The 26546-nt window shown below is 46.3% G+C and overlaps 1 protein-coding gene across 3 annotated transcripts in view; it reads right to left on the reverse strand.

Annotated features, from left to right (window-relative positions):
• FRMPD1 (FERM and PDZ domain containing 1) overlaps positions 1–26546 on the reverse strand; it is a 107592-nt gene continuing 81046 nt past the window's right edge. For all 3 annotated transcript variants that reach the window (XM_069576139.1, XM_069576140.1, XM_069576141.1), the window contains 11 exons: positions 24052–24159; positions 20981–21076; positions 14563–14688; positions 13334–13453; positions 12631–12767; positions 11460–11586; positions 11212–11307; positions 9308–9490; positions 8312–8459; positions 5258–6064; positions 1–2519 (listed from right to left, as the gene is read on the reverse strand). In XM_069576139.1, the coding sequence (XP_069432240.1) occupies positions 136–2519; positions 5258–6064; positions 8312–8459; positions 9308–9490; positions 11212–11307; positions 11460–11586; positions 12631–12767; positions 13334–13453; positions 14563–14688; positions 20981–21076; positions 24052–24159 (4332 nt within the window). In that variant the 3' untranslated portion in view covers positions 1–135. The remainder of the gene's footprint in view (positions 2520–5257; positions 6065–8311; positions 8460–9307; positions 9491–11211; positions 11308–11459; positions 11587–12630; positions 12768–13333; positions 13454–14562; positions 14689–20980; positions 21077–24051; positions 24160–26546) is intronic.

Genomic DNA, 26546 nt, shown 5'->3' on the forward strand with positions numbered 1-26546 from the left:
TTCAGGCAAAGATTAAGCAGTAGTTTATTTGAATACTTTAAATAGTAAACATTTGAGAGGGGTGGGTAGAAGAATGGTAGACACCGCTCAGCGAAGCGTCCAGGGCAGAGCAGGGGGCCGGGGCGACTGGCCTGCTCACAGGGCAGCTGAGGCCCGGAACTTCTGGGTCAAACAGAACACAGAGGCCGTGAGGGCCGTGCACTGACGGGCCAAGAGTTTCACACTCAGGTCATGGTAGCCTCTCTCACAGGTCAGCTTAGCGGCCTCCACAAACTGATGGTAGGTGTACACCACATCCCTCAGGTTCCCCGCTGCCTCCCTGTGGCGGGTGGAGCAGCGGCTGCAGTCTGTGAGCTGGAAGCACAGGCCAGCCAGCTGGACCAGGTGCTGGAAGGTGTCCCGCACAGCACTCTGCATCTCCTCCGGGGTCTGGTCCACTCTGATCACGTGCTGACAGCTCGACAGGAGCTTTTGGGAGCCCATGCAGAGGCGGCTCCGGCTTTCAGAAAAGTGCCAGGTGCACTTCTCGGGGGGGTGTTTATTCCCATTCCCCCAGGAAGCTTCCAAAATGTCCTGTAATTCCAGCAAGCTCTCCATGAGTTGGATGAAGCCATCAGGGATGCTGGCGGGGGCAGCTTTCAGCTGTCTTAGAGCTCTGGAGCAGTACTCCGGCCAGATGTGGCTGTTCCTCGATGGGAGCTCGGCGCTGCAGCTGTGGGCCCGGGCAGGCCTCCAGGGCAAGGCCAGCCGGTTTCCTGCAGAGGGTGGTGAGGTGAGGGGGGCTGCAGGACACGCTTCCAAGTCTCTGTCTTCCTCCTCTGTCTCTGGCTGCAGGCCAGGGAAGCACGTGGCATAGGAGAACTGGCAGCTGCACTGCTCCATGCCCATCCTGGGGGCCACTGTCTCATTCACACCTGCAAACCCCAAAGATGGGGCTGTCCTGAAACTGTCAGAACCTTTAGGATAGCTCTCTGGGGTAAAGCACAGAAAAGACTTCTCAGCAGGACGGCAGATGCTAGGCCTTTTGCCTTTGCTTTCTGACACCGAAAAACTGTTTGAACCTTCTAAGTGGGGCTCCTCTTGGGGACACGGTAGTGGCTCCGGCAGAGAAGGCCCTGGATTCAAAGAGACGTGCTGGGGAATGTCCCCAGGGGTGGTGTCTTCCCCTGTCACATGATTAGGTGGCTCTGCCTTGCCTTCCTCTAGAGAGAAGGCTGATGAAATAGTCTGGTCCCTAAGCAAGAAATCTGAACTAAAATCCAACTCTACCAATAGTTTTTGTTCTTGGGCCTGGCAGTCTTGACCCGGGATTTCTCTGCTTTGTCCTTGGGGTTCTGTAGGGGAACTTAGTGGGGTCTGCTCAGTCCCTGTAACAGGAGTCTCCAAGAAGAGGGAGGCTACCATGCCACCAGCTGGAGCACTGGCACCAGTAGTCTGTGGAAGAACAGCCAACCCATCAACCTTGGGGTCGCCTGGATCCTTCCCAGACTCATCATGAGATAAGCTGGTGTCATTTTTGTTTGTAACTTCTCTACCATGTTCCAGAGATAGTTGTCCTTGTTGCTCCTCCTTTGCAGGGAAAGAAGCCATCGTCTCGTCTGGATTTATTCCACAGTCATCACTTTTAGGTCCGTCTCGAGAAGACAACAAAGGCTCTGTGTCCTGGGGGGCAGTTTCTGGCATAGGATTTATAAACAGAGATCCCAATCCTGTTTCCACCTGAACTCCTCCCAGCTCCAGTGTGTCTCCTTGAGCAATAGTATGTGGCCCTGGGCTGACGGTCAGGCAGACTCTGTCTGGGTTCACATCAGCACTGGAGAGGGACGAGGTGCTGTTCCCAAGCTCCAGGGTGAGTTCTCGGGGGGCACTGCCATTCAAGTCTTGAAATGGAGAAAAGGTCTGGGGAGGCCCTGCCTGAGTGGTATCTGGGCCAGATGAGCCTGGGTTGAGACCGTGAGGGGTGTTTGCTGGGGAACTGGCGACACTGGAGGTCAGAGGGGCAATCCCAGAATTCTCTTTATGGTTAGGGTCAATCCGGAGGCGAATGGCAGAAATAGATGACACTCGAGAGTCGATGACAGATTTGGTTTCCATGGTTTCTGGCTCCATCTCCATGGCCCGGGAGGCTGGGTTTTTGCTCTTGGTCTCCCTCAGGGGAGTCAGCAGCCCCAAGGCCTTGGTCTCCAGGACACCAGGCTCACCCTGTACGTCTTGCAGCGAGGAAACGGTTGGGGAGGGCGCACCGAGGGCCAGGTAGGGCTCCCGGTCATAGTAGCACACATCGTCCACACTCTCCAGGGAAGCTGACGGCACCAGGGGAAATGAGACCTGACAGGTGTGGTCGGTCTGCAGGAAAGACCTTCTTTTCCTCAGGGTCTTGGCATACTTCTTCACCCCTCCCCTTCTGCTTGGCTCTCTCCCATCTGGCCCAGGATTCAGGCTGACCTCAGGGCTGCAGGGGCTGGCCTCATTCTGTGATCCTGTGGCACTGGTTTCTACAGCAGAAGCAACTCTGAGCCCTGAGAATCAAGAAAGGAAAAAGAAGATGAAAAGCAGAATAACAAAGAGATGTGTAGATCTCGGGCTCAGGACGCAAGATGGCCTGGGTTTGAATCCTGGCTGGGCCGTGTAACCTGGGGCATGTTAAACCTTGAGCTCCTCAGTTTCCTCTTCTGAAAGATGGGGATGAGCACTGTGGTAGATGTGTTTTGATTCCAGGTTGCCCAACATCCATTGCCTTGTCTTTTGGTCAACTTCCTTTCAGGGGATGACATCCCTCCAACAATTATAGGCTGCTGAAATTATTAATGAAGGAGCCCTATTTGTATCAGCCAAGTGGTCAGAGGTATGAGCTAGAAAGTCAGTCACAAAATTTCCTAAAATTTCAAACTCAAACACATTGATAGAAAAAAAAGAAAAAAAAAAAAAACCCCAGTACAACCCATTCTTTGCAGCCACGGAATCCTAACAGTACAATGAAGAATCCTGCTGCCTAGCCTCCTGGTCTGGTCTCTCTGCCTATGTCAGAACCAGGGCTTCACCTCTGCTGGCAATTCTCTAAGCTATCTGGCATCCTTCCAACACTATCTCACTTTAACCAAGTCAGGCAGTACCAGTGGTGTCCATCAATACTGCCATGCTGGATAGATGACTTAGTACAAATCAGGCTCCTAGCACAAGCCTGTGCCTAGTAGGTGGTCACTAAAGGAAGCCTGTGCCATTATTGTTACGATCATCACCACAAGGTGAGCGTTCTGAAGGAGATTTCTTTTGACAAAAAGTGACTGCGACTCTCAGTTGCGGGCATAAGGGATCTTGTGCATACCAAGATGGATCTTTCTGAAAGGAGAAACACTTCTATGAAGTCCTGGGAATCAGCCAGAAGGAATTAGGATCACAGGCTAGTGCCTGAGAATCAGAGGGTTCTTATATTCGGACCGGTTTTTTCCAACCTGGCTGAACCTTTTGAAAAGCCTCATCAAATCCTATGCTGCTCCTCACACCTCCTAAAGCAGAATCTGTGAGGCTGGGTCTAGGAATTTATAGTATTTGACTCAGGCCTCTTGGGTGATTTTGATGCCCAGATACCTTTTGAAATTACTGCTCTGCTCTAGGCCCCCTCAGCCACTGGCCAAAGGTGTTTCTGAAGCTTAAAAAAGGGAGAGGCTCTCACAGCAAGTCAGCGGCCCAAGCAGACCCCGGGCCCACGAGTCCCAGGTCGGGGCTGCCTCCCCAGCACCTCACTGGCTCTCCATGAAAGACAAAGTGTCCAATGTGGACCTTATCTCCCTGACTGGACTCCCACAAAGGAAGGCCTTGACTGATGCTCTGTCTCACCCCCATCATGTCTCCAGCACAATGGCTGGCCTAGCAGGACAAGACTGGAGGCATGGATGGCAGCTGACTGTGTTCTCTGGGGAGCGGTGCACAACCCGGCCGTGGGTTTCTACTGATCAGTTCATGAAACCGGGGTAGATGGTGGAGAGGGCACTCATTCATCCGTCTAGCAGCAACTGCCAGGAACTCTGTGGTAGGACACAGAGGTGAGCGTCAAAGCACCGTTCCCACATCACAGAAGCTTTCGCTTTAGTGAAGGAGAGAAATATCCACACAAAAAATCACACAAATAAGTATGCAGCTACAGGCAGGAAGCACCCAGGGTGTGTGATGGGGGTGGGGAGACCTCATCCTGGCAGTCTGGTTAATATCCCCAGAGGAAGTGAATTTCCAGGTGGGGCCTGAGAGATAGAAGGCCAGTAGCAGCCAAAGATGAGGGCAAGGAGTGTTTCAGGTGGACGGAGCGGCATGTGCAAAGGCTGGAGGCAGGAAAGAACTGGGCACTTTTAAAAATGGCAAGGAGGTCTGTGTGGCAGGAGTGCAGGGAGAGGGCTCAGGGGGAAGGAGAGAGACACACTGAGGCCAGGTCACAGAGGGCCTCGAGAACCCTCACAGGGGCTGCTAAGGAGCTGGCCTTTCTCCCACGAGCAGTGGGAACCCACTAGAGACAGGGAGCAACAGGAAAGGACTGGGATACAGAAGAGGGCTCACAGCTTCCCCTGCTCCTAGTAGGTCACTCTTAATGTCTGGGTGCCATTTTCCAATTTTTTCAGAGTGTAGTGAGAGAGAGGGAGAGAGAGTGTATGTGTGAGTGTGTGTGTGAGTGTGTGTGTGTGTGAGTGTGTGTGTGTGTGTATGTGTGTGTATGTAAATATTCTGCAAGGACCTCAGGTCAGCTTAGGAAGTCATTCTGTGAGGAAAGACACCCCACACTCTTTGTGGAGGAAAGAATGAGGAATCTGATCTTCCCAACTATGTCTGTGTCCCTTAAGGACCACCGATGGCCTGCCAGTTAGGTTCTTTTTGTTTTAAGGCCTCATTTAAAGCTTCCATGTCAACAACAGCACAGCTGCTTCCCTCTGCTGGGCGCTCATATCAAACCTTTTCTTTCTCTGTGAATTTTGTCCATCTCACAAGGCCTGGTCCATTTGATGCCTCTTCTGGGAAGCCTTCCCTGATTCCCACTGTAGAATTAATGCCACCCATCTCTGCCTGTCCACAGTTCTCTGAACCTCCCCTGTTGCCCTTACTTGAAGTTGGGATGCCCACAACATGGTCCACTGAGCCCAGGGAGCCCACCTCAAAAGAGAATGAGCACCCATGCTTTACCCAAATGTTTTCCCCTCAGGCTTTCATACTGCCCTCCCTGGGGACTGAGGAGCTGCCTGCACAATCCACAGACCTGCCAGGGAGGGCTCACCTGAGAGGGCATCTGGGGGTGTGAACTTGTCAGCTGCGTCATAGTATTCCTCATCGGAACTGCCATCTTCCAAGGCCAGTGGCAGGCCTGGGGTCAGGGCTTGCAGCACGGAGCTGGATGGGGCCTCAGACCCTCCCCGCTGGCCCAGGGCTGCCATGCCCTCACCCTGCCGGGTAGCCGTGCTCTCAGAGCTGTCACTCAGGTGGCTGGCAGGGGAGACGCTGGCACACAGGCTGTAGTAGTCTATCCGGCTGCCCTCGTATAGCCTGGGGTCCAGCCTGAGTGCATTCAGCTCCGGCCCCCAGCTGAAGGCCTCAGGAGCCGGACCCTCAGAAAACTCTGTCTTCTGGCTCCGAGCGTTGGCTCTCTGGGCCAGGTCCAGGAGACAGAGGAAGCCACTGGTTTCAACCCTGCTTCTCTCCTCCTGGCTGTCTGAATCAAGACTCTTCGGGAAGCCAGGCAAGCCCAGGTGGAAGAAGCCGGACCTGCTGGAGGAGCAGGCATCCAGGTCATCCTCCTCCAGGGCGTCCATGGACTCACTGGAGCCGCTGGTCCTGCAGCCTCGGCTCTCGGTGTTGGCTGAGTCAGATGCCTCGGATTCGGCACTGTCTGTTGTGCTGCTGGCCCCACAAGTGTTTGGGCCTTTCCCAGCCTCTGCAGGCGTGGTGCTGTCCCCAGGAGGCTGCTCTTCTTCTGTAAGTGGTCTGCAGGGGCCCAGCTTTGGCAGGCATCTGTCAGAGAGGGGCTCCGGCACGCAGTCCACTTCGGATGACTCCTCGGAGTCACTGCAGGCTCTGGACTCATAGCCTGACACAAGAGTTATGTGACAGGGTTAGGGGACTGGCAGATGCTCGTGTATCCACCCGCCTCCACTTTGCCTGCCCTCTTATTTTTCAGATGAGAGAACAGAGGTCCAGCAGGGTGACAGGCCTGGACCATGCTACGCTGACTGACACGGGACTCCAAATTTCCACTTTCTCCACACAAGTGTCAAGTCTCCTTCCCCACATCTATCTGAGCCACCTCCAAGGAGATCTATCTGTTTATGGAAACAGCTGGGTATTTAGGTGGTTTGCTATTCCCCTCCTAAAAATCTCAGCTCTGTCCTGACTGGGTATCAAAATCAGACAGGGAATCATATTAAAACAACAACAACAACATATCCTTGGACCTCACCCTGATGTATTGAGTCTAATAGCTAGGGAATGGAGCCTGAGAATCTGTATTTTTACCAACTTTATGGGGGTCCTGAGGCTGCTAGGCTGGCATCATTCTGAAGCCTGGCCTAGCGACCCACTGGTGCTACAGGGCTTTTAGAAAAGTGTAAAGTGACCCACTGCTGGTACTTGGAAGGATTCATGGTGAGAGGGTTGGGGGGCATTGAGCCAGGTCTCAAATTGCTCATGCACCATAAACCTCCAGGTACAATCTGTTTTCAGCTTCTCTCTGGGGACTTCCCTGGTGGTCCAGTGGTTAGCGCTCCACGCTTCCACTGCAGAAGGCACCCTTGGTCAGGGAACTAAGATACTGCATGCCACACACCACAGCCAAAAACAAACAAACAAACACCCAAACAAACAAACAAACCCACTTCTCTCTGATCCCATCACATTGTATTTAAACCTCTGATGGTTCCTCTTGCCTACAGGGAAGAACCTAATCTCTCCTACTGAGGTTGGGGGCTCTCACAGGGTGACCCTGAGCAGCCTGGTCACCCCCTCCCAGTGCAGCACCCCCACTTCCTCAGCAGCCTGGTCGCTCACTGCAGCCTTCCCCATGCTCTGGCTACTACAGAGAGCTTTTCAGCCTTCACGCCTCCATCGTGTCCCTCTGCTTCAAAGGATCACTCCTCCCCTCTTTGCCTGGGTAACTTTACCATGTTCGTCATAACCTATTACAAACAGGTTGAAGTAGGGCTCCTGTGACCACCCCATCAGGCCTCCACAACAGCATGGCTCCGTGGGGTGCCGTCTCAGAGGCATCGTTCCCTGTTAATAAGCTGTGTTAAAGGGAACAAATGCAGGAAACTCTTCATTTCGGAATTCTTAGTTTCCTATCAGCCAGTCTCTGAGATTACTTATGCCTGTCTTATCCACATGGAGGAAATGCCATACAATGGTGCGCTACTGAGCGCCTCTCCCTACCTCCACGTTCAGTGACAGCATGTTAGGGGCTTGAAATTTTATCTCTGACAGTAAGACAAGATGTCACTTATTTGTTTAGAAAGTATAGCTGACATGGTGGGAATGTTTCTGCCATTGCCAATGTTTAGCCAATTGCTTCAAATCAGGGTTCTGTTTCATTTTGTTTCTTCCCCTGCAGAGACAGTTGTTAAACATTTATCAGCAAACCACTGGGAAGAATGCTGCATCAACAGTGCAGAAGCAAAAGCCTGGAGGAAACTGGGAAAACGTTCACCTAATCTGGCCTCCCCTACTTCATTCCTTCTGTCATATGATTTTTATCTTCTATCTCCACGTACCCTGTTTGTATAAACATGTAAGGCAGAGAATTTTTATTATAATTCAAGAGAAGCAAAAGAGGCATGAGATGAGAAGCTAGGTCAGCTATTCTTTCTAAACAAATAAGTGACATCTTGTTTTACTGTCAAAGATAAAATACTGTGGATCTTGGAGATTATTTTAGGTAATACTACAGGGAATCAACGTTTCCTTCCTTGGAGAAGGAAATGGCAATCCACTCCAGTACTATTGCCTGGAAAATCCCATGAACAGAGGAGCCTGGTAAGCTACACTCCATGGGGTCGCAAAGAGTCAGACACGACTGAGCGACTTCACATTCACATTCACAGGGAATCAGACACCTTCCACAGCCTTCCTTGGCTTTATGGGACTCTCAGGTACAAAGAAATCCTCTCTATTTAGGATTTTGGAAAGATCAGCTGTTTACCAAGAAATGAATGGAGAAACAGCTCTCATCCCCTTGAGTGGAAGCCTCAGCTCTACTCCATGCACCATCCCCTTTTAGGCTGCCTTGACCTACAAGGCAGTGAAGTGGGCCCGTCCTTACTGGGTCCAAGCCTCAGCACCTCACCTTCTTCAGCAGACACTCGGTGCACCTGCTGTTTGTTTCCAGGCCAGAGGAAAATGGAGGTCACTGGGTCGACAAACAGCCTGTAGTACCCAGCAATCAGGCAGGCTAGGTCTTTTGCACTGTTGGATTCCAGCAGCAAAGTCAGAACCTTTGAAGGTAAAGAGGCTCTTAAGCATATAAAAGGCTAAGGCTGGCAACAAGGGATACATCTGAAGGCTGGCAGCAAGCGATAGAAAGGGCAATCAGGCCATGTGGGGCCCGTGAGAGATTTCAGGTAAATCCAGCCATGGTCCATAGACAGGCCCCCTGGTGTCCCAACAATGTATCTGTCCTCACCTACAAGATTTGAAATGAGTGTGCACCCACACAGCCACACGAGCACTCACACATGCAGTGGGTTCCTCCCATCCAGTCTCCACAGAGTCTTCTGTCCTTCGATCCCAACCCCAGCCCCCCATCCCAACCATCCCACCCTACTCATTCAAGCTATGGGGCCTCTTCAAGACCTGACCTAGAAGAGAAAAGGAGCAGGATCGAGTAGAGAAGGAAGGAGAAGAGGATAAGAAGAATGACGCACCAGTCCTGATCACGTTGGGATTAAGTCAAAGGAAGCAGGATAAACGTAGGACCTTCCAGAGAGGTACAGGAAGTACCCTATGCCACTGATCTATTTTGATTGCTGCCACCCAAAATCTTGGGCAGCCATTCTGGTCTAATGTGTGTGATAATACCCTCTGGTGGTCCCATCTAGGTTGCTGAACCTGTCAGGAAAGTACATGGTCAAGCTCAGTTTATAGGAAAAAAACCTTGGACTTGCCCGGGAGAATGTACCCTGTTCATTACTTTCCCTTTGATGGGACAGGATGGACAATTCCATCTCTTAGGAAAATGTTGGACATGAGACTCTGTTAATATCCAAACTCACATAAACTACCGTCGAGTAATTTAGGCCCAGATTCCAGAAGCTGGATTCAAAATTTCTTCCCCATGCATTACCTTGACATCCTGAAGATACACTTTGACCATGCTCACTTTCTCAGACTCCTCTGTCAGCTCTACACGGCTGATACTGGCAAACTCTGCCAACGTGGACATGATGTTGAGTTTGCTATTGATAATTTGGCTAATGCCATACTTGGCTCCAACCAGAAGGGCAATGTAGGATTCTCTGTCCTGTAACTGCAGAGGGCAGGAAGGGGAATTAGTTTCCATTCACAAGCTAGGGAAAATACATTATACACGTAGGACATGATACCTTTCTCTGCAAACTCCTCACCACCACTCCTCTAGATGACCAAATTAGGTGACAGCCTAACCTGGGCGCCATCTACAGATAAACTCAGTATAAATTTATCTCCCATAATACTCTTCACAATAGAGGATCAAACCACGGGACTTTTACCCATTCCATAATCACAACCATATACTTGCACACTTATGTGCCTAAATTCACATTGTGCCCTCCACTTGGGATCCCTTGTTATCATTACCTATTGAAAACCCACCCTTTTTTAGAACATTCCATCAAAACCTACTGTCCATTGAAAACGCCACCTGATTTGCTCCTCAAACCAGAACAGTCCTTTTCTATGCTGATTCCATATCACGTCCTCTGTCCTTCTTGGACAGCATGGGACTGTCTAGGACTAGGATTTCTAGGACTTCTAAGCTCAGACTTCCTACTGTTATTATTTGTATTTGAGTTGCATATTCCATTAAGGTCCCTGACAACAGAGTCTGTGTATGTCTACGTCTGTACCTCCAGTGACCAGCAAGCACCCTGAGCCAGTTCAGTGTAGTTGGTTTCTTCTCCCACTCCCAGGTCTTTCCTTACACATGAAAGGTAAAGAGGAGTTGGAGATAGGAACCAGACAGTTGGCAGAGGGCAGGATTAGCCCTAGAAAAAAGTGGGTAGTTTTTCTTGTACCTTCAAGTTTCCTTTCTGTGATCTAGTGTCTCCTCCGCCATTTAGTCCACTACTTGTACAAAGTCTCGACCAATTTTTCTCTTCCCCAAACAATCAAGATGCTCTTCCTTTCTTTCAAAACACCGATTCTCTTTTTCTATCTACACTGTTAGGTCAGCAGCCTAATTAAATGAACCCATCACTGTAAATGACTAAGAAGCACACCAAATCCACTGAAAGGGCTTTGCTATTATTATTATTTTTAATCTCTAATTGGTAAATTGTCTGTCTTTGTGCTTGAGAGTTCCAGGGCTGACTGGTGGGGGCAGAATTCCCTTAAGCCACATCCCACATCTCTGACTGCAGCAGAGCACAGAGCTCCAGGCCTAGGCGCCAAAAAGCAGACCAAGGGAGGAATGGATAAGTCCACAGCAGAGGACTCTTTTTCTTGTTTTCCCTTCTCAGGTCCACTCCTCACTTCTTCCCTTCTGAATAATCAGGGCCCCAGCCTCCAGTCTAACATTCTTATCTTTTCTTCATGATTTCCCTTTTTTCCTCTTCAACTTCATATATCCAAAGGTCCAGGGTAAACTGGAATGCCTCAGAATGCCTTTCCTCTGAAATCTGGTGAAATGCAATCTTCTTGCCTTTCCTTAATCCCTTCTCCCCCATTCAACCTGAAGCTGGCAGCAGTGGTCTCTGATTTGACTTTCCAGTAATGGTCCTGTGCCTCGCATGGCTTTGCTCTGCCCTGTTTGGTGCCTCGTTGCATCATTTGAGGATGGGAACCATGTCTCATTCAGCTCTGCCTCCCCCAGCATCTGTCAAAGGGCTGGTGTCAAGCAATGGCATGACAGGCACTCCCTGACGTCATAATGTTCACTTTCCCAAACAAATTCTAGTCCATGACAGTCCTCAGGAATTTTAGACTAAAAGATACATTGATGTTCAGAGGCTCTCTTGCATCCCTTATAAGAAGTACTTTAATACATACCATTAAAGTAGCATTAAAGATTTTCCCACCGTACGTCTTGAGTTCCCCAAGGATCTGTAGGTAATTTAAACGTAGCTGGGCAGCAGAAATAAGTTGCTTAAATAAGGGTGAAAAGAAAAAAGAAAACAAAAAAAGACTGTTGAAGTCAGAGCTATTCATTTGCCTAAAATGCAGGCAATGTTGAAAATTCTCCCCCTGAGGTTTCACAACAGTCAGCATGTGGTTGGCAAGGGCTGTGGCTAAATTACCTTCTGTCTGGGTTCCAGCAAGTTCTGGTTCCTCTTCATGTGGAAGCTGATGGCTTTCTTGATGTCTTTTCCTTTCATGTTTCGTAGTAAAGTTGGAGATATAAAGTTCTCGATTCCCCAATCCTTCCTGCCATGAGACATTGGAGACAAGGAGGCTCATGTCTACAGCGAACTTGACTCTAATGAAGAACGTAATTATATTTGATTCAGTAGTTATTGTTCCAAGAATACTGTAGTTATGAGCTTCTTTCTTAGCAGAAGATATCTGGCTGGTCTTGTGGAGTATATGTAAATATATATATATGAATACTGTATATGTGTGATATCTATCTATTTATACAAACACACACACACTCCACAAAAGTGAGCCATTCTGGAATTAAACCCCATGATCATTCAAGGAGCCCATTACTCCTTACACATGTTCAGCACAGTCTCATAGGGCAACACACAGAACATGTGAATCCCTGAGGCCATGCTTGAGGATGATGCCAGCCTAATCCCCCACCACCCCACCCAACAAACTAGTTAAAAATACAGATTCTCAGGTCCCACTCTCTAGAGATTTAACCTAAGATATTAGGGGTAAAGCCAAGGATTTTTATTTTTATTTATTTATTTTTTTAGCCAAGGATTTTCAAAAAAAAATTTTAATAGAATTCATCAGCAGGCAAGACAGAGCTGAGATTTGGTGAGGAGATGAGTAAATCTGGGTGATACCACCCAGAGCAAAGTGACATTTTAAGCTAAGAATCTGGAGATGTCAGAGCCTCAGGACTTGAAACTGCTCTAATAGGAATGTAATACAACAGGATTTCGTTCACCACAAATGAACTTCCAGGGAATTCCTGCTCTCAGAAGAGCTTGATGCTGAAGTTGTCAACTGATTTCCTGAGATATCCTCCCAGGAACCGGGAATTTACGAAGGGATTCTGTGTCATTCCATCTGGAGCTGGCTTGGGCCCCAGAGGGAGCATCAGGTTCTGACCTGGGGGAAGCCAGGCTGTGTTGGAGAGGGTGCAAAGGGAAATGAAGGGAAGACAGTGGACAAATGGGGACGTGGGTGAGTGTCAGCTTTGTGTGGATTCTGGCCATCCTGGCCCAGCGCCAGCCAAGTGATAAATGCAACACAGCTGCTGTTGGTGGGACACCGAAGTCCCCTGCCACTCACTCTATGTACTTCAAAGAGATCTTCTGCGGCTGCGCACATGCGTAGATCCGCTCCTGGATGTGCAGGGCTGCCAGCCGGAGCGCCGAGCTGCACTTCATTTCAACCGCAAAGCGCTCCTGGAGCACATCGCTGCAGCTCTAGGAGAGATGAAATCAGAGACACTGGGAAACAAGAACACATGGATGGGGTTCCTAGTGCTCTTAGGTGAAAGGCAACTTGGAGACCTAGCTCTGCCAATTCTTGCCTGTGTGACCTTGGTTGCCCCTTTTGGCAATAAAACCCGTAACTCTAAAGATCCTAAATGGCGTTCAGTTCAGTTCAGTTGCTCAGTCGTGTCCGACTCTTTGCGACCCCATGAATTGCAGCACGCCAGGCCTCCCTGTCCATCACCAACTCCCGGAGTTCACCCAAACTCATGTCCATCGAGTCGGTGATGCCATCCAGCCATCTCATCCTCTGTTAGAAAATGTAAATCTACATTGAGGACTAAGCTTTAAGTTCATTAATATATTGCAAATCGCCTAACATAGCAACTCAGTGACATAAAATGGAATTCTAAGGGATAATCAGGCCTACTCTCCCTCAGACCAAGATAATCCCTACCAGTGAGTTGCTTAATTGCCTTGAGCTCATGTTCAAAATAACCCAATGTGCCATCTTTGAGAAAAACCACTGTTATTTTAGGAAGGGCAGACCAGGTCACCTGCAGATAGAGGTATTCAAAGGCCACAGGGTCTTCTTTCAGGAGGTCCAGGGGGTCCCTGGGGACAAAACAAACCCTGAAGAGGCAGCGGTAGTCATGTGACTCCTCCCTTTCCACTACCTGCAACACATAAGGGAGACACCGTTCATCTTCTGTTTTTCTTCTCAGTTATTCCACAAAACAACTTAAATTAAAAAAGACACTGAAAGATAGTCTCTAAAGATTTCAGTTTTAGTTCTTCCAAGTCAGCACAGACCTGTGTCCTTGATTGACTTTCCCATGGGTATAAGATGTAAAAAGCTCAAAAGAACAGTTTCCCACTCATCCCATCAACCTGTTCCCCTTTCCAGAAGAAATCTCTGCATCTGGTTTCTTATATACCCTTCCAGAGACTGTCTATGTGTATTTATGCTCCTATAAATGTACATTCCTTTATTTCCCACAAATAGTAGTATACAATACATTATGTGGGTATATATAATAAATATACCCTGCACCTTTTTTTTTCACTTCAACTATTTCAGTGGTCTAATTTGATTTCTTTCTCCAATGCTAATGGAACAGAAGTGATTTTTTTTTAAGTTTGTAAGTAGCAATGTTAGGAAATGAGTGACCACGGTAGGAATTTGTCTGCAATGAGGAACACTCAGAGCAGCTTCCATGAGCTCATGCCTTGTTCATGCTGCTCCTCTTCTTAAAAAAGCCCCTTTTCCTTTTCCAATTACTGAAAACCTACTTATTTTTATAGTAGTACATACTCAATAAGAATTTATGGAACTGACCTGTGTTTGGCTTTTGAAAGCTGGTATAACAAATCACTGCATGGCTAAAAGACTGAGAGGTACAGGTCGACTGACTGTGTTAGCCCTGTCCTGCTCAGGACAAGTCTCACAGAAAGGGCTGAGGCCTAGCAACAGATGCTTCCCTGACATCTCAAAGGTGGGAGGTTCAGAGGAAGGTCATCAGAGCTGGAAGCAAAAGATGGTGTCTAGCGGTTACATTACCTTGAGTAAATTACTTTACCTCTCTAAGCCTCTTTCTCCTTGTCTGCAAAACAGAGGCTTGCCTAACTTTGTTCGCAAACCAGGCTGAGTGAGCTCTGTGTTGTCAGGGCACAAGAAAGCACATCAAACCTGCAGATGCGCTGCACCCTGTACCCAAAGGCTATGGCCGAGGCAGGCAGCTCACCCTGCCCAGATCTCCCCACTGGGAGCAGAGGCAGGTGGTACCTGCTGGATGAGCTCCTCCTCATGCAGCAGGTGCAGCCGCGAGACATTGTACTGCTCCTCCAGGACCAGCGCGAAGTAGTCTGTGCTTCGGATGGACAGCTTCTCCTTCACCGTGAGGATGATGTCCTGCGGGCACAGAGGCACAAGGGTCACCGAGGAGCGGGCCAGTCCGCACGTTCAGGCACAGAGCAGGGAGGACTCCCCTGACCTCCCCTCTGCTCCTCCGTGCTGCCAGGGAGAGAAAGGCCCGTGCCGGCTGGGTCCACTGCCAATACAGGAGGCTAATCTTGATGGGCCACACGTGGGACTTCTCATCACCCTTCAGGGCCCTGTGCCCACCGCTCCCTTCCCCTCAGGGCTCCAGTGCCCCCCGCATGACCGCCCTCTCTGGCTTTACTTGGGAGGCTAAAGCTATCCCTGGGGGCCTTACGCCCCTCTTCATGGTCTCCAGATCCATCCTCTCTCTGGAGCCTGCACTGTCAATTGCTTACCAGACATAATCGCACCACCTGCCCTCTCTGCCCCTGAGGGAAATAATCTGATGCTTCTGAACCTGTTTCTTCCTGTGAAACAGAGGATGACGATGCCCATTTAGAGGGGCTGATGGGGTGAGTCTAGCATCTAGCAGGCAAATACTGGGCCCCCAGAACTGCCATGCCACACTCCCCTCATTCACTACAGGGCCCCCTTGGCATCACAAGGTCTTTGCTGCCTCGGGGCATTCACAGTGCTGTTTCCTCTGCCTGGCACACTCTTCCTGCACTCTTCCCAAGGCTGCCTCTGGTCTCTGTATCTAAATGCGACTGTCCCTGTTACTCTGTCCCAGGGTCCTGTTGATTTTCTTCATCACTATGACACCTTCTTCGATGACAGCACTGTTCTTCAGTAACAGTACAGTGAAGTGAATGGGCTCTAGACCTAGACTTCTAATCAGTGGCTTTGTTTCCCTGGATAACGTGCTTACTCTCTCCATGCCTCAGTGGTTTCATCCCTAAAATGGTCATAATAGTGACACCTCTCTCGGGGGTTGTTGTGTGCATTAAATGGCTATGCCCATACATGGCCTTTAGAATAGCACCTGGCAGATGACAGGTGTTCATTGCCTGGTAGCTGCTGACATCTGTTTTTCTGCTTATTGTCATTTACCTGCTAGATGCTAGACTCCCCCAGAATGTGAACCTTGCTTGTCTTGTACTCCATTATATCCGCAAAGCTTGGCATTCAGTGATGCTCAATAGACCTCCATTCAATGACTAAACAGTCATCATGGACTCATCATACATGTCCTGCTAGAATTTTAGATTTAGTAAGTGCCAAACCATCGGGTGCTACCTGCTCCTCACAGCTCCCCATTCTGAATCCTCTTCCTGCTTTCTCCATCACCCCCATAACTAACCAGCGACTAGGTCCTAAAGTTTAATCACCTCGAAACTCAAAAACATTAGTTCAATGCCTGCTGTGTGCTGGCCATGATGGATGCCATGTGTGCTGGCCTCTCATGGCTCTGTCCACTCTCTCCCTTTTCCATTTGGCTTGAGCACACACATTTGTCCTGGCTTTGTTGATTCATGTCCTAAGGAATACCCTGCTACCCTATCTGATCTCCACTCTACATCTAGAGCAGAGATTGGAAACCAAATCCAGCCCATTGCTTATATTTGTAATTATAGTCATATGGGAACACAGCCACACCCATTCTCTACAGCGGCAGAGGTGAGTAACCACAACAGAAGCCCCCGGCCCATAAAACATACCACATTCATTATCTGGCTGTTTACAGAAAGCGTTTGCTGACCCTTGACCTAGAGGAACTTGTCTAAGCCTTGTATTGCTCATGCTCTCCCTGGCTCAAGAATATTCAGTGCCTCCTCCGTCACGGCCCACTAGCCCAAATCCAGATCCCTCAATTAACATTAAAGGTTCTCAAGTATCAGGTGCAGACCCATTTACTCCACTTTACCCTTTGCTGCTGCTTCTGTTGCACTTTGCTTGCAAGCCTCATATACTTGCTAAACTTTCCCATCACTGGGTCTTTGTTGGTGTCATTCCCCATGACTGGAAATCTGTCTTCACACACCACTCCTGACCCATTCCTGTCCATCTTTCCAAGTTGATCTCACAGGCCACCACGTCCTGGGGGCCGTTCCTTCCTACCTAGCTGGAAACTCTCTCTCCTGGGAGCCCGCAGCACCCCATTTTCACATCCTACTTTCCTGCTTCTGAACACATTGCATTCGCCATAGTTTCTTCATGAGTTAACCCTAGGTCCCATCTCCTCACCTCAGCCCCACCCCAAGACTCTGGGCTCCCTAAGAGAGTGACCCTAGGGAGTTTCTTTCTGTATCATTAACAGCTTTGCTAGCACACAAAAGTATCACTAAAGGACATATTACTTTCCTTGACAGAGAAACAAGGTTTTCTAATGTAAGAAAATTCTTGCTTCTCTTGGTAAGGGAGTGAGGAAGCGAAGTCGCCGATGACTTGACAGTGGTTTTTTCTCTTTTCCACCCATACAATTTGCTTACATCCCCCTCTCTTTTCTGTCACAAAGAGCTGAAAGATTTGCTCTGTACAAATTTGGCTATCACAGATCAGTGAGATTAACCAGCACTACACTAGCTAAGTCCTTGCCCATTTCCCCAGCTCCATGTGTCACCTTGGCTTAATTCCCCTGTGGTGTGTGTTTTTATTGTGAATCATCTCAAAGCCTTTTTGGCCACAGAAGGAGGACTCCCTCCACTTCCAGGGCACTCCCCCATCCCGGTGCACTCTGCTCAAAGGTGACGGAAGTAGGAACCATGTCTAATGCATCTGCACAACTTCTGTGCTGAATGGCAACACGGTCAGCTCCAGCACAGGGTTCAGAGACAACAGACCAAGTTGGAAGACACTGATTTTGGTGCATCGGATATCTTGGTGTTCTCATCTGAAAAGTGGGTTAATACTTGTCACCTTATAAGGTTACTGCGGGCATTAAGTGAGATAGCAACTAAGGAAGTGCCCAGGGAATGCCAGACAAGGAGTGACACTGAACAGAGCCATTCCTCCCTCCGATTCCTCCTCTGGGCTTGAACTTCCCAGAGCCAGACAGGTTTTCTCCAGCTTCTCTTCAGTCACGCTGAAGTAAGAATGGAATAGGGCATTTGGGGCAGCCCTAGGAACTGCCATTAAGGTATGACCTAAATCAAATCCCTTACGATTATACAGTGGAAGGGACAGATTCAAGAGATTAGATCTGATAGACAGACTGCCTGAAGAACTTTGTTCATGACTTTGTACAGAAGGTGGTAGCCAAAACCATCCACAAGAAAAAGAAATGCAAAAAAGACAAAATGGCTGTCTGAGGAGGCCTTCCAAATAGCTGAGAAAAAAAGAGAAGTGAAAGGCAAAGGAGAAAAGGAAAGATATACCCATCTGAAGGCAGAGTTCCAAAAAATAGCAAGGAGAGAGAAAAAAGCCTAAGTGATCAATGCAAAGAAACAGAGGAAAACAATAAAATGGGAAAGACTAGAGATGTTTTCAAGAAAACTAGAGATATCAAGAGAACATTTCACGCAAAGATGTGCACAATAAAGGACAGAAATGGTATGGACCTAACAGAAGCAGAAGATATTAAGAAGAGGTGGCAACAATACACAGAAGAACTATACAAAAAAGATCTTAATGAACCAGATAACCACGATGGTGTGATCACTCACCTAGAGCCAGACATCTTGGAATGTGAAGTCAAGTGGCCTTAGGAAGCATCAGTACAAACAAAGCTAGTGGAGGTGATGGACTTCCAGCTGAGCTACTTCAAATCCTAAAAGATGATTCTGTTAAAGTATGCACTCAAAATGTGAGCAAATTTGGAAAACTCAGCAGTGGCCACAGGACTGGAAAAGATCAGGTTTCATTCCAATCCCAAAGAAGGGCAATGCCAAAGAATGTTCAAACTACTACACAATTGCACTCATCTCATATGCTAGCAAAGTAATGCTCAAAATTCTCCAAGCCAGGCTTCAACAGTACATGAACCATGAACTTCCAGATGTTCAAGCTGGATTTAGAAAAGGCAAAGGAACCAGAGATCGAATTGCCAACATTCATTGGATCATCAAAAAAGCAAAAGAATTCCAGAAAAACATCTACTTCTGCTTCATTGACTACCCTAAAGCCTTTGACTGTGTGGATCACAACAAACTGTGGAAAATTCTTCAAGAAATAGGAATACCACACCACCTTACCTGCCTCCTGTGAAACCTGTATGCAGGTCAAGAAGCAACAGTTAGAACTACACATGGAACAATGGACTGGTTCAAAATTGGGGAAGAAGTATGACAAGGCTGTATGTTTTCACCTTGCTTATTTAACTTATAAGCAGAGTACACCATGAGAAATGCCTGGCTGGACGAAGCACAAGCTAGAATCAAGATTGCTGGGAGAAATATCAACAACCTCAGATATGCAGATGACACCACCCTTATGGCAGAAACTTGAAGAGGAACTAAAGAGCAGCTTGGTGAAAGTGAAAGAGGAGAGTGAAAAAGCTCGCTTAAAACTCACCATTCAAAATACAAAGATCATGGCATCTGGTCCCATCACTTCATGGCAAATAGATAGGGAAACACTAGAAACAGTGACAGACATTATTTTCTTGGATTCCAAAATCACTGCAGATGGTGACTGCAGCCATGAAATTTAAAGACACTTGCTCCTTGGAAGAAAAGCTATCACAAACCTAGACAGCATATTAAAAAGCAGACATTACTTTGCTGACAAAGGCCATATAATCAAAGCTATGTAGTCATGTATGTGTGTGAGAGCTGGACCATAAAGAAAGCTGAGTGCCAAAGAACTGATGCTTTTGAACTGTGGTGTTGGAAAAGACTCTTGAGAGTCCCCTGGACTCCAAGGAGATCCAACCAGTCCATCCTAAAGGAAATCAGACCTGAATATTCATTAGAAGGACTGAGGCTGAAGCTGAAACTCCAATACTTTGGCTACCTGATGCGAAGAGGTGACTCATTTGAAAAGACCCTGATGCTGGGAAAGATTGAAGGCAGGAGGAGAAGGGAACGACAGAGAATGAGATGGTTGGATGGCATCACCGATGCAATGGACATGAGTTTGAGAAAGCTCTGGGAGTTGGCGATGGGCAGGGAAGTCTGGCATACTGCAGTCCATGGGGTTGCAAAGTGTCAGACATGACTGAGTAACTGAACAACAACAGGAATTGCCAAAGGAAGGTGCCAGGGAACACTGGTGGTATGCGTGCATTATGTTTGCATGTGTGCACACAAGTGTGTGTGCAATATGTGTGTGTGTGTGTATCTTGTCCAGTACCTAGGTGTACTTACCCACCTGAACCTGTTCTTCCTCTAATAACAGAGGAACTGGGCTCAGTGTCGACTCTTACATGGCTTCTAATGCTTGAACAACTCCTTTGTTTGTTTCTTCCCTGGAGCCTGCCTCTAACACTATTTGCTCCCTTGTTGAAAAACTATAGTGTTATCCCTTAACGTCTATGGATAAAATCCCAATTCCACTGCCTGCCATGCAAGACCATCCCTGCAGCCAGTGTGCACCCTCTCCCACTCCTCCTACAAGGAAACGGTCTCTGCTCCAGTCCCATGGGATGGTTTACTACCTCCCAGGTGATGCCTGTCTTACTGGCTCTCTGCCTTGTTCATGGGACATCTTCAGCCTGATGTACATCCTCTGACCCCTCTACAGCTGTGTCCCCACCTGCCCTTGATGAATCCTTAGTCACCCTTCAAAGCCTAGCTCAGGTCCAGCTTCTCAGCAAAGCCTTCTCTGACATCCTGACGGGATGAGACAGAGGGCTCCTTCTCTGTATGCTAAGCACCCCCTCGGCCCTCTCTTTACAGCCATTCCTTCATTCTGCCCTGGACTGCTGGGAGCTCCTTCAATGTCCATTTTCCCTCAACTAGACTGCAAGCTAGGGGGACAGAGACCACTTTCTACTGCTCTCTGTATCACCTGCCTCAGAGCGTCTCCTTTGGGGGAACATAATTAAATCTAATTCAAACTGACTTCCATCCAGAACAGAATTCCCAGGGGCCTGGACCTGCCCTGATACCTTGCCTGGGTTTTTTAGTGACTCTGGCCTTTTGGGAAGCAGGTGGAGCCCCATACAAGAGGCAGGAAATCCCAGTAGTTAATGGGGAAGCCTAATGAGTTGTATTGGGTACTTCATCTCTCTGAACCCTGATTCCCTCCCCTGCAAGAGGGTGATTAAAATACCAGCTTGCTGGGTATTTGTGCAATGAACTGAGATGACACAGTGCTTGGCTAACTCCAGGTGCTCAGACCATGGGATTGTGAGATCGCTGAGGCAGCTGCTGGCAAGATGCCTGGGGGTCCTGGGAGCCAGCAAATTCTCACCAGAAAGAGATTCAAGTTTACTGCGAATTACCTTCACAGTTGTGTGTGCCTCAAACTTGAAAGCTTTGGTCTGTCCATTCTCCAGGTACAACTTGAGCACGTTGGGCATACACAGCAGAGAATTACCCTGGAAGACACAAGAGCAGTGTCAAAACTGTCCCTCCCTGTTCCTGGGTGTGACAGAGCCTGTTTCCATGGCCCTGCCTTGGTGTGGAGAGCAGGATTCTCCCCAACTTCCTCACCACATTGTAGGCTGACTCTGGACATTCAGAGATTTCTGCAAGGGATGAGGCCTATGCCACACAGATACAGGCTTTGTTCCAGGGCCAGCCACAAGAACTGTTCGACAGGAGGGAGGAGGGTGAAGAGTGAGCCCTGCCATGGGCATGCTGATGGCATTGCGCAGGCATGCATGATACCATCTGCTGACACGTCACTGCTCGTTGCCACCTACAGCAAATCAAGTGACAAGCATGCCCACTGCCCCAAATGGGCCTTTCTGAGATTCTTGCACTGTGCCTTGTAGGCTTGGGTGAAATGGGGGTAGGAAGCTCCCTGAGAGTCCCCTCAACATTTCACTGCTGCATTCTCTGTAGAAAAGCATCACCAAAGGACAGAGGGCTGCTTTCTACCTCTTGTTGTTCAGTTGTTCAGTGACCCCATGGACTGCAGAATACCAGGCTACCCTGTCCTTCACCATCTTCCAGAATTTGTTCAGACTCATGTCCATTGAACTGGTGATGCCATCCAACCATCTCATCTCCTGTCACCTCCTTCTCCTCCTGCCCTCAATATTTCCCAGCATCAGGGTATTTTCCAGTGAGTCAGCTCTTCATACCAAGTGGCCTCTACTCACCCCAACTATCACTCTGGATTCATGGGACCCCTTGAGGGGTTCTGCCACTCTTGGAGGGCTTTTAGGGAGGGATGCACAGGACTAGTCTGTTTGGTGACCCCAGGCCAGCCAAAATTCCTGAGGCAGAGCAGGGCAAGGGAATCATTCTCTTTGGGTTTGGAGAAACCCCTAGGGCTGGCTCTCATAAAAAGTGACTTCTGAGTGTTGAGCTGTAGACAAAGAAGTGGCTGGTGCCCTCCAGAAACTGTAAGAGATTCTAGAGTCTCCAGGATTCGAGCTACAACTGCCCCCAAGCTTTCATCTCTGGAAACCCACCTAGGTTAGAAGCTTATCACCTTTTTTCAGAAAACTGACAATCTTTGTCAGTTAAGAATTTTGTATCTTCTAAATATAAGGGCATTTGTATCTTTTAAGCAAGACACATTCATCACTCTATATAACTTTTTTTTTTTTGAAAGCCAGAGTACTTTTATGGAAGAAAAGGAATATGTTCATATCCCAGGGCCAGTTCACACTCAATCAGGGATGAGGGATTTTAAACCCTTCACTCTGCTGTCATCTCCTGACTCTGGTTTTAGGTATTTAGAAATCTTAATCTTTGGATTTTGCAAGTATGACTGCTTTCCTTGATACTTGTGATATCCAAAAAGATACATTCATTACATCACCACATAACTAACACTATTTACTTTTCTCTAAGGCTTCTTCCAATTTTTATCTATACCTGTAAATAGCTTTCAGAGAACTGCACTAATATATTATGCACAATTCTATGTGTATTTTTACTCAACGCATATATACTTCTTCATGTGAGTTTAATGTTTATAATTTTAATGGACTTATAAATATTCTATTGAGTTGAAACATCAGAATTTCTTTAACCATTTCTCTGCCTAAGCATTTAACATCTTCTCAAAAATTTTTGTAATATATATATGCAAAAGATATCTTTAAATGCATGGATTTTTGCATTTAAATTATTTTATATAAATAAATTAATAAGAATGTGATTCTTGGGCCATTTTTATGGCATTCATTAACTTTTTTTCTACTCCCAAAGATTAAATCAATTTACAAAGCCACCAATTAGTACATGAATGCAGCTACTTTCTCAGTATCAGGGCTTATATTTTCCTTTTTTGTGCTAATTTATTAATTGGCAGTTCTTAATATTTTCCTTTGCATTTCTTTAATGGCTAGCAAATTTAAGAATATTTGAAGTGTTGGTTTCCTTAAGTCAGGCAGAGAAAAATAATACTGTATGATATCACTTATGTGTAGAATCTAAAAAGTAAAACAAACTAGTAAATATAACAAAAAGAGACAGACTCACAGATATAGAGAATAAACTACTGGTTACCAACAGGGTGAAGGAAGAGGGGAGGGGCAAGGTAGGGGTAGGGCATTAAGAGGTACAAACTATTGTATATAAAATAAATAAGCTACAGATATATTGTATACGACATGGAATATAGCTGATATTTTATAACTATAAATGCATATATAACCTTTAACAATTGTTAGTCACAATGCTGAAACCTGAAACTTATATATCAACTATACCTCAATGATTAAAAAAAAAACCCCAAACATAGCTTTTTATTTCAGATTCTTCTAGGGTCAGTCTTGCCTCCTGAACCCCCATATCACATCAATCCTGGGTATTCCAAATCAAAAAGGACTAGACATCATATTATAGTGGAAAACAGAAAAACTAAAGTCACACAGACCTGTTCTCCTGTATTTCCTAGCTGTATGATCTCAGAAGTTAATTCTCTTAACCTCTTTAAGCTTCTGTTTCTTCTTTGTTAAAATACCTTCCCTTGCAGGGTATGGTGATGATGAAGGACTATGTACCCAAGATGTTTTGATTCACGTATTAGAGATTCAGTATATGATAGGGTCTTTTAAAAAAGCAACCCCTGCCACCATCTCTACTATTAACGTATCACCTTCAGAAGGAGTACTAAGTTAGAAGATTCAGAATGAGAAGCGAATAACTGGAACATGTTGAAATTTCCAGCCAGAAAAATGGAGTCTCAGAAAGACACAGTCATACCCAGTGTGTCTCTCCCTGTCCATGGTTTGTAGGCACCTTACTGAGGGAGCATAGAGCCTCCAGCGAGCCCACTATACTCCCACTTTGTCCCCTCCATGCTGCGGATGCCAGTGTCTCCAGGAGATAGTGCCAGGAGGCAGCTTGCCTGCTTCATGAAGTCACTGCCACCCCCTGACCAGTGCCGCACCTGGCTGTGTCCACTGACGAGCACTTCCTCCGCAAAGTGCACCTTCACGGGGTTGGTCTTCAGCCTGGCTCGCTTCTCTTCTGTCAGGAAGGAGGACTTAGGGACTCCCTGCAAAACATCAACATGACGCACTTTAGAACAGGACTTTTAGAAAAGCCATGTACATCCTCTCATTTCTTAAAAGCAAAAGCTCTGGCAGCTGCTGAGAACTCATTTAAAACCACAGAGAAGAATGATATCCAATTAAAGATCTCTTTTCATGAAGTTCAGAGATCTCAACCAAATATGTCTTGTGTGTCTGAGAAAAGCTAAAGCTTTAACACATTGGCCCAAGGCTGTGGTATGATGAAGACAAAGAGAACTGGCCTGTGAACAGAGAGACCTGAATTCTAACCCAACTTCAGCTACTCAACAGTTCTGAGAACCACCTTAAACACAAATTATTATGGAAGAAAACCAGTTGTGAGTGTGTGTGTGTACATTCCCCTCTTTGGCCTTCAGTCTTCTTTTCTGCACAACAGGGGAGTTGGACCAGGAAGTAAAAACAGCATAATGCTAATAAGCATAGGTTCCAGAGTCTAACTACCTGGAAAAAGCCCAGCTCTACTGATTTCTGGGTGAGAGGGGTGTGTGAGGTCATAGTGTCCTCATCTGTAAAAGGGAGATTACCAATATATCTACCTTGTAGGATTTTCTTTTGGCACAAATTATATAAGACATTAAATATTAGCATTCATATTCTAATAAATAATTTAAAGTAATGTAATGCTCATTATATTAATAATAGAAATACAGATATAGACAATTAAACCAAAATATATTTTGATCATAAAATTCTATGTTCTAGAGAAGTAGTCATTAATATTCCAACTTTGGTTTGGATAATCAATTTCAAACCATTTGAGGATTCTAAGAATCCACTCAGACAATAATGAGCATTCTTGTTGAAGTAAAATATATATGATCATTTGTCTTATGATCCTATCACTTCTGGTGAGAGGTCTGAGTGGGCTAGACAATCTTCAGGGCATTTCTCAGGGCCTCGGGGACCATCAGCTGGGCTGGTATCAGCTTTCCCTGCAGGACCTCCAAAGTACAGTATTCACACTCCTCTCTTCTGGGGAACCTCATAAGAATTTCAGGAATGGTACTGGATCATGCTAATGTTCCTCCTTTATACTTTTTATTTTTTAAAAGGAGGCAGCTATATGCTATTTCCCTCTCTCCTTGCTTAACAAGTGCTACCTTCTGCTTTCATTTCTTGGAAATAGAGTAGGAAAAGAACTACCTAATTAAAAAAAAAAAGAGCTACCTAATTAAAATTCAGATGTTCTCCATTGAGATGATAATCAGCTAGATGAAAAGAATCTCTCAACACCTGCATGACTATTTATAGCAATTAGCTTTCAGTACACTGCTTTTTATGTATTGGTTTCACATTATTCCATAGATACAGTCTTCTATTTAGAATAGAAGAATCTCCACTTATGTGTGTGTAAAACACTTGGCCTGTCATATTTTATGGCAAACTTCCTAGTTCTATTTAGGTGAGTTTTTTTCCTATTCTATTTCTAGGAAACAAACAAAAAAGACAACACTTGTTAAATAAGGAGAAGAGACAACAATTTCTTTGCACAGAATCAAATAGCTGTCTGTTCTACTGTACTTCCTCCCACTCCCTATGTGCTTAGGAATTCCTTCCGCAACTTATGACCAAATAGATGCCCTTCCATATTGTTGACATTTCTATGATTTGTTTTCTATATTTAAGTTTTTAACACGAAATGGTGTGGGATTAGACTTATTTTTTCCAAATACCTAAAGAAATGTCCCAGGACAATTTCTTGAATGATCATCTTTTCTCCCATTGATTTGGGATACCATATTTATCATATACCAAACCCTTATACTAGCATCTATTCTTGGACTTTCTATTTGATTAGATTGATATATCCAACATTTCATCAATATCATACTGTTTTAATTATTGAAGCTTTATTAGCTTTAAAATCTTGTACCTCACGGCCATCCTCATTATTCTTTAAAAAAAAATTTTTTTTCTTGATAAGTCTTACCTTGACATACATTGTCAAAATCCAAATAAAATTCCCACAGGGAGTTTGAATTTGCTTTAAGCATACACATTAATATGAGAAAATCCAATGTATTAATAGTCTTTCTATCAAGGAATAGAACATGTATCTCCTCTTCTATTAAAGAAAACATTTTATTTCCTTCAGTATTACTCTAGTTTCCTTCACATAAGGCCCATATAGTTCTTTTCCTTCAAGTTCTTCAATTTTTTTACTTTTTCCTGTAAAGAACTAGCCCGTGCATTTATCAAATTTCTAATTTTTCTGTTTTTCCAAAGCATCATTTAGATTTAAATTTTTATCATTTTCTTTAATCTGCTTTATGCTTATTTTATTAGTCTTGGCACTGAGTATTTTCCTGACTTGTTTTCTTTTTTCTTGTTTAAGGTTACAAATTTTACT

The sequence above is a fragment of the Ovis canadensis genome, chromosome 2 (genome assembly GCF_042477335.2).
Source record: "Ovis canadensis isolate MfBH-ARS-UI-01 breed Bighorn chromosome 2, ARS-UI_OviCan_v2, whole genome shotgun sequence".
NCBI classification, from domain to species: domain Eukaryota; kingdom Metazoa; phylum Chordata; class Mammalia; order Artiodactyla; family Bovidae; genus Ovis; species Ovis canadensis.